Genomic DNA, 14,652 nt, shown 5'->3' with positions numbered 1-14,652 from the left:
TGGGCAGGGGGGGGGGCAGTATAAACACTGATCATAAGCCACACACAACTCAAATGCATTTCTCTTTTTGCTTTTCTCTTTTCTGTTCACAACTGTTCTCTGTTCTCTTTTCTGTTCACAACTGTTCACTTTTTTTCTTTTCTATTCTGTTCACAATTTAAACCCACTGTTACCGTTCGCCCCTCTACAAAGGTGCGACGGGGAAGTGTGTTTGGCTGGATATATTTATACCATGCCACACAGGTGGGCCTGGTCTGCGTTGATTACCGCTGGGAATTCTGGGGCTTGGAGTTCTTTGCTCCAACCCCACCAGCTTTCCTACTTTGCTGGCCGGGCCCCCTGCTGGCGGCTGGCGGTACATGCTGCCTGCTCACAATATTAATTATTTCTTGAGTGACAGTTAGGGTTCATAACTGAATCAGCTGTTATTTCTTCAGCTGAAACTGTGTGTTTTATTTTTCTTGTGGGGACTTTACAATAAATAGAAAACCTTAACTGACATTGTTTCTAATATTTCTTGGGCCATCATGCTGCAGTATGTAGTTTATATGCAAAAGGCAGCTTTTGGGAAGGTGTTTATTTTAGTTACAGTGGTTCTGGTCTAGGCACATCAGTGTTTAGCTACACGTATACAGTTGAATTAAAAGCCCCCAAAAGATAGTAATACCATACGTTCACATGTGTGTGCATGGATACTTGTGTGTGTGGGTGGGTTGATTCCTGGCTCTTGGACGTGGCATTATTCCAAGCTCCCTGGTCCCAAGGCTAATATTTCTGAGCTACGCTGCCAACTCAGCGCCCCAGGCCAAACATTACTAAATAAGGAAGTTCATCTTTTTTAGAGGTTAAAAGAAGCCTCCTGATCTTTTACATTAAATGTCATCAAAGAACTACTTTGAGCATCATGTGACTGCACTGTTTGTTTGACTGTGGCAAAAATACCCAAAAACATGAGGAACACCTCCCACAATACATAATGAATTTAGAATTTAGTTAAAAGACATGATGAAATCACTGTGCTGATCAGTTATTAATCTCAGTGTTACTGAGTTCTACTAAAGCATGAGTAGACTGATAAATCACTGTGCTGATCCGTAATATATCTGTTTTACTAAACTCTGCGAAAAGCTTGAGTAGACTAATAAATCACTGTACTGATCAGTTATTAATTTCTGTACCGAGCATAAGTAGACTGATAAATCACTGTGCTGATCAGTTTTTTATCTCAGTAAAACTGAACTCTACTAAAGCACATGTAGACCATTACAGTACGGTGCTGATCACTTATTTTTCAAAATTCTGTGTGTCTTAGCCTGTAGTTTCTACAGTGGCTGAGGTCAAAATGGCTATAAATGAGACTTTGTGACCTTCACTTACAAATGCTGAAATCTGTCTGCATTTACTTCAACCTCTCCAAACAGTCAACAGTGCTGATGTGCAGACAGTGGAGAACCACTAGGTGGCCTTTTCTTCACAGGGCAAAGGACTCTGGTTCCTTTCATATACTTTAAAATGCCTTCTTATGTGAATGTATGATCTTGATATTGATCTGAAATCTCAAAACTTATTCCTTGTGAAATTTATGGTCTCCCCAAATTTCTAGATTCACAAATAAGCTAATTTATTGAAAATTTCTTACTAGCTCTGGGCCTTTTGTTGTCCTACCTGTAACGTGACTAATATTTATGCTGCCAAAAGGGTGACTACATGCTAGTTTGGCATTATTTCTATTACCCCTGATTTCAGAAGAAACAAAGAATGAGAAGGTGGCCCAATACTTTTTGTCCATATAGTGTGTAATAATTACAATAAGGCAATACTTTCTTAGTCTCACAGTGGGGAGATTACAGGTAAAAGCACACTTAGTGTGGAGATAAACATTAACTTTTGCACAGTACTGTAAGAAACAATGTTTCACTGTATGTAAGTGTCTACTGACAATAGACAATACTGTCTATTGCCCATTTACAGACAAAATTAATTCAAATATCTAGTGCAGTTATGTTTCCAAAAAGGGGAAACCTGAGTATCTCCATACGGTTATGTGTATTATTCTCATTTCAGGTTTAGTCTCATCATTTTACTGAGCAGAGGGTTGTTAATTCTCACCTAAAAATGTCTCATTGAGCTTGTTAAGCCTTTCTCTTTTAAAACTCTTCAAATGCGATTAATGCCTGAAAATAGGTCAAGTTGAATGAGGAGATAAGATCAGAGGGCTATGCCTTTTTATGACAGGGAGCAACTCGTTAAACCTGGCTGTGAAGTGTGACAGAGAAAATCCTCTAAGATGATTCTGCCTCACAGATCTACACTTCCAGAATTCCAGTGTTTGCAGCTCGGAAGGAGGACAGGGAACACACACATGAGCGTTTCACCAATTGTTCATTTACTTCCATGAAATTGTACAGCAAAGCATAGTTCATTGCAATATTGACACGCCACACAAATCAGGAAAGAGATGTACAGAGATGTACAGACTTCTGATGCCTCTCAAATTGGGAAGAGCATTTCACATTTCACCCATTCATACTAAGTATTATTTGGCACTAACCTGTACTTATTGTTTTGCCTCATCCAAACCCTGACTAATGTAAGATATTACCAATGGGACAACCGTGGTTTCTCTCCTTGTACAGAAAAAAGGATAAAACGGAAAAAAAACAAAGCCTTTTACCAAGCACAATATATATTAGCCAACATACAGTGAGATGCTAAACTATTAAAAGATGTGCAGCTAATCTAAAATAAAAGTAAGAGACATGCAGCTACATTTAGTGTTTTTGTCCAAAATATTACAGACAATAAATATAAGTATGTGTATGACACCCTTGACCGTTTTCATACAGTTTCGCCTCACACAAACATGATTGAAAAAGTTAAGACACATTAAGGAGAAATAGTTTGTTCTATAAAATACAGCACCAGTTCAGCAGGGGGCGCCCCACACCCATATCTCAGCTATAGCAGGCACTCTGTTTTAATCCCAAAAGAACGGATTGGGTCCAAAACCTTATACCATAACTGCTTAACTGCTTTTACCATACATCAGGAGTGTCCAGTTTTATTCGCAATGGGCCACTGTCGGTGCAAGTTTTCATTCCAACAAAGCATTTTCACACATTACGAACTGTTTGACAGACCAACTGATTAAACAAGCGGAATTGGGTGTGTTCCTGCTTGGCTAAGTAAGACTGGAAACTCCTGCCATACATGTTATACTAATGAATGTACTGCTAAAAGCAGTGTACTACTTTGGACATACTACATTAGTAGCACATGTATGTATAGTAAATATACACCACTTCATCACAGGTTTTTTAGTAAAGGCAATGGTTCCACCTTGAACTATGACAATTTAAATAACCATTTGAATGTTTAAATGGTTATGTGTACAGTTAGATGTTTCTTATCTATTAGGATAAAAATGTTGTCCAAAAAACATGTATATCCAACAACTTTACAAAAGAATGAAGAAGTCACTTTCAATGGAAGTAGAGACGACATGTTTTTTTTAAGAATAAAATATATATATATAGTTCCATTCCAAGCAAACTCTTTTTAGAATCAGATCTTAGAATCAGTTCTAAGTTTTACTTTTGGACTTTTGGGTACATCAGCTGTATTAAAAAAATATTAACAATCTTCAGTCAGGTATGCATGCTTTGGTCCTTCTATTAACATTCACCTTGTGGTTGGTATACATTTTAAATTAGGAAGGCATCTCCACGGCTTTAATGTTCTGATGCATAGTTGACTGATTCACACATTCTCAAAAAAACAAATAAAAAAGGGACAGTGAAATGAGTAACTTTTTGTCTACCCCTGCCTTTTTGGGAACTGGTAAATGCCGTGGAGGAGACTTGCCCACTGATCTATTTTCATTTCCTTAATAGGAACACATATCTATTAAGCTCAGCTAAAGAGCTGAGGTCAAATCTAGAACCATGGCAGTGACTGTTTATACCATTCTAAAGAAGAAAGACATAGTCACACACTGACTGCACCTTTTTGTCAGTTCTTCCTCACTCCTAGTTCACATCAACCATGGTCCATCAACTGTTGAACTCGGTCTTCTGTCAGCGGGCAGCTGCCATTCTTACCCACAAATTAGCTTTTATCGCCGCCTTTTGTTTTGCTTGGCTCGTATCCGATTTTTTGGCTGGGCCTGAGTACGCAGGAGTAGCAGATTTACATAGCAAATGGTCATGCAAAGAGCAATCGCCTCGCCTCGAAATAAGCTTAAAAAAGTCATTACTTTTTTCCACAGGTTGACATCTGAATGCAGAATTGATCTGTAGAAAGAGCGACTAAATGAACACAATGTCAGTCCTGAAGGCCCCAGGTGCAACTGCACGGTTTTGTGCTTTCTGTGCTCTGATCAGCTCAAGCACAACTTGAAAACTAGTCAATAAATGGAAATGATGAGCAGTGCTAATGAGTACAAGCAGAAGTTTTTTTCAAAATTCTGCCTAACTCAATGGTTAAGATTCAGAGAGGGTTTGGTATGAAATGGTTGAATGCATTTCATTGACGATTTATAACAAACACCGAACCAGTGAAGTGTGTTGAATTTTATATGTCACTTTATTAATGAAATTTATTTTAAAATGGTGGTCAATCTGAAGCAGATTGCAGGATTTCTTTTGCCTTACACCCTTTATGTATTTAAAAATGTTATTTAGTGCAAAAGCTTCTCAAACCAAAATAATTTCTTGCATTTATAGCCCTTTTCTATGCATTTCACACCAAACCAAACGGAATAAATGTGTTACACATATTAATGATTTCATTATAAAATCAATGGTATAAAATTAACAATTAAATGTAATTTGGTGGAATTTGGTAAATACATGTTTCTAACAAGTTACAGCTTGCAAAGGGTGACATGCAGCCACATATCAATTTCAACTAGGCAGCAAGCCTTTTAGTCAGTGTTTTTAAGACACAGTTAGGCTAAACAGCAATATATAGCACACCCTATGGGATAACAGTCAAAGGCACTGTGATTTGTTGGATTTTTCTCTATTGGTCAGAAGCTAATTCTGGAGAAAAAAGGCAGTGGGAGACAGATTAGCTGATTTCAGATCAGTACTCTTACTCCAAGAGGCATTACATACTGAGCCTGAACTCAATTTTCTGATGGATTTGTGCTTGTTCTCACCTCTCATCTTGGTCACTTGATTAAAGCGATATTAACTGCAGAATCCCAGTTAGGAATGAAAACAAAGCTATATGTAGCTGTCTGACTTTGCAATCTCTTGTTCTATAAAAGGCATTTAGTATAAATGACTGTAGGCACAATGTTAACACTACAAAAACTAGTTTTCACTCTCCGATAAGAACTACATAATAACAAAAGTCCCTAAGTAATGGAATAACATATAACTACAATGTCCCAAATAAAACCACAACCAATTTAACCACTGCATGCTGAATTTTAGAATAATTTAAAGAATGTTAAAATTAAAATTAAAAACCTTATTCCAATGGCTTATTTTCTGATACATAAAAGTATGTTTGAAGAAGGCACAAGTGCTTGACACTGTAACACTAGTAATACAAACATCACATTGAAGAAAGAAAAGGAGGAATGTAGCATTCAGACATGCATTGACAAAGCACTAGCTGCAGACACCTCCTCTACTGAAAGCACTGTACTGTACACTCTATACACTATATGTACAGTATCCATATCTTTACATACTTACACACACAACATCACATGTGGCTGCCGTTTCTTTTGGGGTGGGGTAATTGGGGTAGCTTTCTATGGTACCCAGGCAGGTCCTGTACTGTAGTGTGGGCAATCCACCCAGGGGGAGATACAGAGATATAGAGAGAAATATATAGAGGGTCGAGAGAAAGAGAGTGAGGGAGATATGTGGGGGTGACCTTGTCTCTCTAAAGAGGCTTTGGCACCACCATGTGGCTGATAATGTCTATAAGATGGTCCAGGCCCCAAAGGTAGCCGTCCTCACGGTTGCCTTCTAACCATTTGTCCCGGTGGCTCAGTATCTGACCCTCGGGGAGTGGAGTGGTCTTTCCAAAGTCTATCATCCACACTTTTGCATGCTCCCTCTTGTCATGTACGAAGAGGAGAGAACTGCCAATCACCTGAGGACAAAGAGTGAGGAAAGGGACATTTATTAATCTATATGCTAAATGGTTAAAATTCTTTCAATACTTGTTATAGAACCTTTATGTTTAGTGTTTGTAACCCCCCAAAAAAGACCTGTAGTCCCTGTAGATTTATAAAAAAAGATTTACTTAATGATATGAACAAACAGCAGCATTAGTACAAAAAGTATTAAAGGATTAAATCAAGCAGAATGCATTAGAATTCCTAAATTCATAATTTTGCATACTAATAAGATGCCAGCACCTTATCTAAGTAGGTGTGACAGCCCATAGCAGAGGATGAGGTCACTCAAGTACTGAGGGGCAAGGCCAGCGGAACAATTTTGTAATCAATGCAGTATTGATAATAGTGAACTAAGTGGACTCTAGCTGCTACATTCTGGACTAACCGAAGCTTATTTAGGCTCTTAGCAGAAAAAAAGGCATTATAGTAGCCTAACCTTGATGTAACAAAGGTGTGAACCAGTTTCTTTCATAACTGGCTCCTACCCCAGTGGATAAAGGTGGTTCCTACCTTTTCAAGCTAGAACTAATTATGTGTTCCATGTGCTCTACAAAGAATTTTTTTTTATTCATATAAGACCTTTCCCTAAAAGACTATCTGTACATAATCGAACATACACTGCACTGACAGTTAACATAGTACATAGTACTAACTCTAATAGTTAAACACAATACACTGTGCTCACAGTGTATTAACACGATGTACTTTTAATCAAAAATCCAATAAATAAATAATTAAGGACAAATGCAGTGCTGTTTACCTCATGTGTCTTGAAAAACGGTGAAATTTCCAGGGTGTCCCTGATTTCCTTTAGTCGGTTGAGATAGGAATTCTGCCCAAACAGAAACAACGTTGATACTACATTGATAAATACATATGAATACACCATGTATGTAGAGTGTTATGTAAATCTACAGAATTATCTGCAATAACTACAGAATTTTTAACAAAAACTAGTCAAACTATAAATTCATATTTTAGAAGATTTTCCAAAATGCCAGGCCTATGAAATAAATCGAATAAATAAATCAGCTTTGTACATGTGGAATACATGAACGTAATATGCATAATTAGCATCTCCCAAACAACCCTGAGTAGCTGATCAGAAATCCAACTTGCAATGAAAATCTGTAGTGGTTTATTATATCTACAATGTAGTTCCATCTACAACAAAGTCAATAAATACATTTACAATCGTACTTAGCATCTGCATATAGTAAGCTTTCTTCAGCAAACAGTCAGACAATTACAGCTGTCAGGCAGGACAAGCATGGTGTCAGATAAACAACCAATGGCTGGACAAGGCCAAACGTCTTTGGATTATTTGTCCTAAAGGTTTTCAGATATATTGGTGTCACAACCAAACCAAGGAACTGTTTGTCGTTTTTTTCTATTGACTGTCTCTGTAAGATTCTCAATGTATGCCTCTTTTCTTACTCTGAACAACACAACTAAAGCATTAAAAAAAGAGAAAAAAGTGTTCAAAAGCAAAAAAGAGCCTAACAATCAAATACTTTCAGTGCAGACTACAAGCTCAACATGAGTGAAAAAAAAGTTTTTTTTCCACTAGCACAGACAAAATGTGATATGAAACAAGTTGTTCCCATAGCATTTCTCTGCAACTGAGGAAGACACAGAGGAAACCCTTAATCTGAACAAATGCCTTTGGGAGTTGGGAGTATTTTTTAAGGTGTTCCCCCAGTTTCTTGGCACTTACTCAAGGGAGTTCCACGCTGGCAAATGGCCCTAACACACAAACACACACTCACCAGGATATTCATGTTTCCTTTGACAAAGTCTTGGAACGCCTCTGTCACCTGCTCTCGACTCTTGGTCTTTTTAAAGTCTCTGTTTACTGTCCCGTCTTCCTTCTGCGGGTGGGCAAGGAAATGGCAGGCGTAAGAGGAATTATTAAAAGAATACTTCAGATAATGATCAGATAATGCTAGCTAACAACAAGTAAAAGTCAACATTACACAAATGGTAGAAATAGAAACATGTCATGGCCTTCACACACTAAGAAAACTAAAGAAAAATAAGTTTAATAATAAGTTAAGTTAAAACATATATTTTTTATTATGTTTTTTAGACTATTTTATTATTTTATAGCATGTTTTACAGTTGTGCTACATATTATGTGCATACACTAAGACTGTAAATCTCTTATCTACTTGTCAGACAATAGAGAACCAATTACTGCTTAGGCATGTAAAAGCATGTTCATTATTATTTATTAAATTATACATTCAGAATTTGAGAATAAAAAATCTTATGAGACTTTCAACAGACAAAATTTCTATAATCTGATTATGCGTCTAAGGCAATATTCTAATTTTCTCCACTAAACTAAATCCTGAAATAGGCTGTTGACACAGTACTTAAGTCAAATTCAGTAGTTCTTCCATCTGTGACTTTGATCATGCATGTATTTCACTGGCTGACAGACATAGCATGGACAATGAGTTTAGAACCAGAGACATAACAACAGCTGCCTGTTCTCCAAACTCGCACTCACTTTTCAATACGCAACACTCTCCGAGGGCAACCTCTGATACCATGACAACAGAAAGGACAAATGGAAGAGAGAGGGAGAGAGAGCCTTAGCCCTAGCCTTCTATGGACATGCTTGGCCATGTGCAAGTGGAAAGTCTGAACAAAGAAAACCGTCAGCCTTTTCCTATTCACATACCACATGGAAATCTCTCCTTAATGAAGACATATTTTGGAAAACTAAACTACAGACCCAACAGGGTCCCCTTAATCCTCTCTTTCCCTGACTCAATGGAACCACTGCAGTGACGTTTAATTTAATTAGCCCAAGCCCTCCAAGCTGTATTCCGTCTTTTTGACATTTCCCTGCAAGGATTTATTTGGGTTTATATAGCAACCACTGCTGTGTGCAGGCAAAGGCCAGAGTTTCGGAGCCAAAATCATGTTGTGAGGACTGCTGCCTGTCACTAACTGATGTTACCTTCAATGGAAGTGCCACCACCAGCCTCAATGTATGACAGAAACATTCAGCAGAGGCAGCAGAGCCCGTCCTCTTGAGAAACGGCACTCCTCCCCTGCCACTTCAGCCTTTTAGCTCATTATGTAATTAAGATCCATGCACCGACATGGGCCAGCACAGTGATTCAATTTATGGAGGCGAGACTTCACTTTCTATTTCACTTTGAGTCACTCTGAGACTCATTTACAAGAGAAACTAAATAAATGGGCCATGAGATGAGAAAATCCCATCCTGTTGAAGGCTGGGTAAAGATACTTTATCAGTAGCAAAGAGTTGGCAGAGGTGCCAAACCCGTCCCTGCTCCAACAGACCTGATTCAACTAATCAGCTCATTAACAAGCTGTTCATGAACTGTAGTGGGCATGTTAGAGGAGGAAGACAACAGGAATGTGCAGCAATGTACAGCAATAAACTGTTAATGTCTGAGTTAATAAGAGAATCTTGGTACTTGAAACAAAATCACCCAACATAGCTAGGTAGGCTCATAATGAAGGAAAGCTTGTCATGACACTTAGGATCTCACTTGCATGATGCTTGCAGACACGTATTGTCTAGATCTAGTTTAACCACTTTTGCAGATGGCTCAGTTCCAGATATCTTACTTTGATGCCCTCAATGCGGAAGCCCAGTGTGGCTGTGGAGCTGATTGTCTCTCTCCACTGCATGTAGCGAGGTTTTGTGACTGCCTTTTGATCTTTCTCCTCTTGCGTTGGTGCGTCCGGGTCCACATCGACCATCTTAAGGTACATATCGTTCCGCAGACTGGGCTTCTTTCTGGCTTTCGTAAGCTCTTCTTCTAGATACGTCCTGTAGTAGCAGAAAGAGAAAACACCATCAAATTCTGTTTTAACACAGGAAATGACTTTAAATAAGCCATTGCACTCAAATATCTGACTCAATTTATGATAAATTCAAATTTGCAATTTCAATATTTTAGAGAAAATATCACCTCAGACAAAATACAGATCACCCCTGGCAAGACCCTAACTTTATATTAATTTATAGTAATTTATAGATTTTTGTTTTTGTTTAAAACAAAACCCTCTTTCTACCCTGGATCAAATGCAGCTTTCTTTGGCAATAGTGCAGAACCTAAAAAATGTGTTAAAATGGACAACAGTAATCCTTAAGCACACCACGGTTTTGTTTGGAACAGGCCTGCATACATTCTGTTAATATCCTGACCATCTGGCTATCTCTGCATTCAGAGCTGTGTTTCAGCCAGGCAAGAAGAACAGAATAATTAGCGTCTTGCAGTGTCAAAGACCATGTTCCATCAACTAAAACAAGTACATTTATCAGACAGAGGCTGTATTTGACTGAATTTTAGAAGTGATGATGAAACCTGAGAAGTTGACAAGCAACACAATTGCATTTGTTACTATTATATGGGGGATAAAATGAGCACTACCAAAAACAAAACATTGTCTCAGCAGTGATGTTGATCATTCTGACATGCAGTGCTTCATTCTTCATTTGAATGAGCTTGATTTCCAATTGTCCCCCTCACCCTCTCTCTTCCTCCATCTCTCTTTCTCAACAGAACAGAAAACTGCTGCCAGAGACAGTCCAGATGGTGTGCCAATGAGTGAGTGTCCACAAGGTTTAGCTTGAAGACTTTACACTATTCATGCAGACTGGCTAAACCAGTGATGCCCAACCCTGTACCTGGAGATCTACCTTCATGCATAGTTTAATATAGATCTACCACCTGATACATCTAATAAAGATTCATCATCTGAATAGTAAAGCCAGGTGTGTTGGATTATAGCTGCAGCTCTATTTGTATATATTATACAATAACGTAAAAAACAAATTTTAATCTGGAACCCCTCGTCTCCCACTTTGTCAATTTTCCAAGAGTAAATTTTTGCTGTAGTTGGGGAACATGAGAAAAGAGCATAAGATAAAGTAGGTTTACATGAACAAAATATTCTGATAACTGCAAATAAATCTGGCAATAGTTTATCCAACGTATCTACACATTTAGTAATATAGTAATAATTTTATTATTGGCCCAGGTCCAGGTTCACATCATGAACTCCCGAAATCCAGATATAAGATATAAAATATATTGTTTATGTGATCCTTTAAAAATAATTAGCTACTATTAATTTGCAAATAAACACACTTAGTCTGAGACCACTGAAATGGCATCTTGTACATCTGCACTGCACCAACCTCACGCCCATCTTGCAATCCATAACACATGGCATGTCAAACTCTGCCAGTAGGTCATCCATCTGGTTGTACTTCTCGCCGTCCTTCTCCACATCACCATGGTATGCTGGCACATATGGCTTCAGAACATCCTTCATCAGCCAGTCTAGGCAGCGCTGCTCACACTCACAGTGCTTTTTCAGGATGCGGCCGTTGGCTCCTGCCTTGAAACTGCCTGGAAGAGGCACAGAGAGGTAATATAGGACATGCAAATCAAATACTTTTATTAAAAACCTTTGATTTCATTTTCCTAAAACTTTGATTTCATTTTGAACAGTAATGCAATTTACCTGCAGCCTACTAGAATACCCGTTTAGAATATTATTTATTTTTGTTCAAGTTCAAAATGCTGCTGGAAGTGCAAGCCAACTTCAAAAACAATCAATATTGTGCCAATCTCAAGCAAGCTGGCTTTGTTTTGTTAAACGTTATGTAACAACATGGTTTGAAGGCCATTGCCAAGGCCTACCTGCATGGCCAGCCAGCTGGATCCAAGGGTACTTCTTCTTGAAGGACATCACAAAAGGGGACCAGTGCACCATGTTCTTGATCTTCTTCCATGATTTATGCTGTCCAGAGATACAGTGAAAAAAGCAAATAAGAAATGCAGCTTTTGGTGGAGTCAGAGTAAGACAAAAACATGGGTTTTTGTTCATGAGCAGTTGACAGTAGAGATAATCCAGTAGAGAGTATCCGTACAAATGTTTATGTAAATAATTACTTATGCAAGTTGGCTGGTTTCTTTTGGGATTTTTAGTGGGAGAAGGATATTTTCCTATATTAGAATACATCAAGACCTGAACGGCTTACCCAGGGCCGCACCAAAGAAATTGTAAAGATGGATTTTGCATGTATTTGACTGTCTTTACCTGTCTGTCTCAACCACTCTTTATCATCTTTCCAGATGCAATATGACAAACAAAAGGACAAGATACTCACAGTTCATATTGTACTTGGGTGAATAGAACTTGCCTACCGAAAGTATTTTTTGCCAAAGTTTAGAGATGAACATATTGGATAGCATGGTTTTACTTGCCCTTTCAGCATGCTAAGCACTAAGCCATGCACAAAAAAACTGATGAGATGGTGGAGGAGACAATGAGAAATGGGCAAAGAAGAGAGAACATGAGCACTAAATAGCTAACAGCTTGGGGTTGATCACACTGCCTTTCTGTTACAGAACAAAACGACACAGTGCACAAAGGTGTAAGGGCAGATGAACTCCGTCTGATCTGACTGTGGTGCATCCACACAACAAGCCTGTATTACATGTATCTAGCTCTACTTTACAGGTGATACCACATGATGTGCCTCTGTTGTTATTATCATACAAAGTAATCATTTTCATTTAGAACACAATCCAAAGTGGACACACTCACAGACAGGAGAGCTGTTTTCTTTGAACTGAACTTTTCTTTCTCAAGCTTTTCATGCTGGCATTAATGCTGCATTCTTTCTTGCAGTCTCTGTGGTAGACTGGAGGGGGTTCCCTTAGTGACTGGGGCAGACCTCGCTAGCTCTCGCAGGGGAGGGCTAAATGGTGGCTACAATTAGGACTGTTCCTGCATCCTAAAGATCCTGGCTTGGCTGGGACAACACAAATAAAGCAATATATATCCTATTCCAAGTCTAGCCACCTTCACTTTTATATGATACACTTTGGAAAAGAGACTACTAAGCTTTTAAATTAGCTACTTTTAAAAAAGGCTATCAGTATCATGCATAGCCTACTTAAACACTGTACTACCCCAGTGGGAAAAAAATGACAGTGCGAGTGTGTGATAATTTTAGCTAGATTCAGATTAAGAGATTTTTTCTGATCAAGCGTTTTCTGCTGACAATAGCTTGATATCGACATCAATACTGATGTCATTTCTGTTCAGCAGTTTTTAATGGTGGAATAAATCAATTACTAGATATGAATCCTCAGGCTTCTACAAGATAAATATTGTAATACAGAGCACAATAAAAAAAATCGGAATAGAAAACTTCTATCATATGCTATAGTGCTATAATTACATTTCCCAGACTTCAGTAAGCCAGATGTTTTAGTACAGAAAATCTTATTCTAGTGATAGTGATGTAATTTGCTACATTAGCAGGCGTACTGCAATAAACTGCCATCCTGTTGCATTATCCAACCAAAGCTGATTTAAATGGAGAAACTGGGGTCCACAGAAGGCATGATTTAAAAAAAAAAATTAAATCAGCAAACAATCAGATTAACATGATTGATCACTTACCCCAAATGCAACTGAATCAGCCATGGCATGTTTGATTTGTTTACAGCAAATGATGCTAGGCTAACGTTGTTAAAAAACACTGGACCACTGGATTTAATGTCTCTTAACCTTCTCAAAATGCCTCAAGCTCTTTATTTGATGTGAAGTATGATTTACTTCAGATTTACTATAAAAACAAAAATAAAGGTCTTTGCAGAGCTCAGGGTAACAAAAGGGTAACATTTTTTTAACAGTTCCAATTCAGCTTAAAAAAGGCCTATCCAACCTTTTTATGTAGCTAATCAGTAGATCTTTAAACCACATAAATGAAGATATATTGAAATACATAGATTAATTAGACTTGTGTGACTTCAAGTCTAGTGTTTGTTGCTGACATTAGCCTAGCATCTTCCATTGTAAACTTTGTAAAACATTGTAAGATACCAAGCATGACATGGCTATTTCACAGCATCTGGGGTAAGTCATCAAACATGTTCATTTAATCTTTTGCCAAACTGTTCCTGTATGAGTTATCATAGTCATCACTTAAGAGCTTTACTGATCTAAAACATGTCTTATAAGACATATTATAGCTCTCTGACTCTTATTATGTATGCTGCTGCCTGGATGCCTGCCATCGCTTTCTCTGTTCCCTTGCAATCTGCGTACACAACCCCTAAAGTAAGGGCATGCAGTGGAAACTCAGTGCCCCCCGGGATTCAGCCGCAGTGCTTGGGGAAAGCCAGTCTTTGGACATTAAAAATAAACCCTCATGATGGACTAGCAAAGGATGCAAGGTTTCCCCCTGGCCCTTGTGCAAAAATATGTGGTCTGGAAGTTATGACCATAGATTGCTAGACAGCATTTATTTCACAATTAAAATACATAAGCAAATGTAATATAAATTGTATAGCCTTATTAGTCCAGGGGCTGATTAAAAATAGAAAAGGAAAAAGAGTGATACCATCTTTAAAACAAGATGAAACATGACACGGTTCCTGGATCATCTCAAATCAGAATCAAAAGATGAAACATGACACGGTTCCTGGATCATTTCA

The 14,652-nt window shown here is 38.1% G+C and overlaps 1 protein-coding gene across 2 annotated transcripts in view; it reads right to left on the bottom strand.

Moving 5' to 3' along the window:
* Window positions 1-2,365: 2,365 nt before the first annotated feature.
* itpkb (inositol-trisphosphate 3-kinase B) overlaps window positions 2,366-14,652 on the bottom strand; it is a 28,138-nt gene continuing 15,851 nt past the window's right edge. For both annotated transcript variants that reach the window (XM_072680220.1, XM_072680229.1), the window contains 6 exons: window positions 11,842-11,941; window positions 11,334-11,547; window positions 9,755-9,959; window positions 7,912-8,013; window positions 6,903-6,974; window positions 2,366-6,114 (listed from right to left, as the gene is read on the bottom strand). In XM_072680220.1, the coding sequence (XP_072536321.1) occupies window positions 5,902-6,114; window positions 6,903-6,974; window positions 7,912-8,013; window positions 9,755-9,959; window positions 11,334-11,547; window positions 11,842-11,941 (906 nt within the window). In that variant the 3' untranslated portion in view covers window positions 2,366-5,901. The remainder of the gene's footprint in view (window positions 6,115-6,902; window positions 6,975-7,911; window positions 8,014-9,754; window positions 9,960-11,333; window positions 11,548-11,841; window positions 11,942-14,652) is intronic.

Source organism: Salminus brasiliensis, chromosome 1 (assembly GCF_030463535.1).
Source record: "Salminus brasiliensis chromosome 1, fSalBra1.hap2, whole genome shotgun sequence".
Classification (NCBI taxonomy): Eukaryota; Metazoa; Chordata; class Actinopteri; order Characiformes; family Bryconidae; genus Salminus; species Salminus brasiliensis.
The sequence above is the reverse complement of the archived record's forward strand: the minus strand, read 5'-3'. Positions and strand labels throughout refer to the sequence as shown.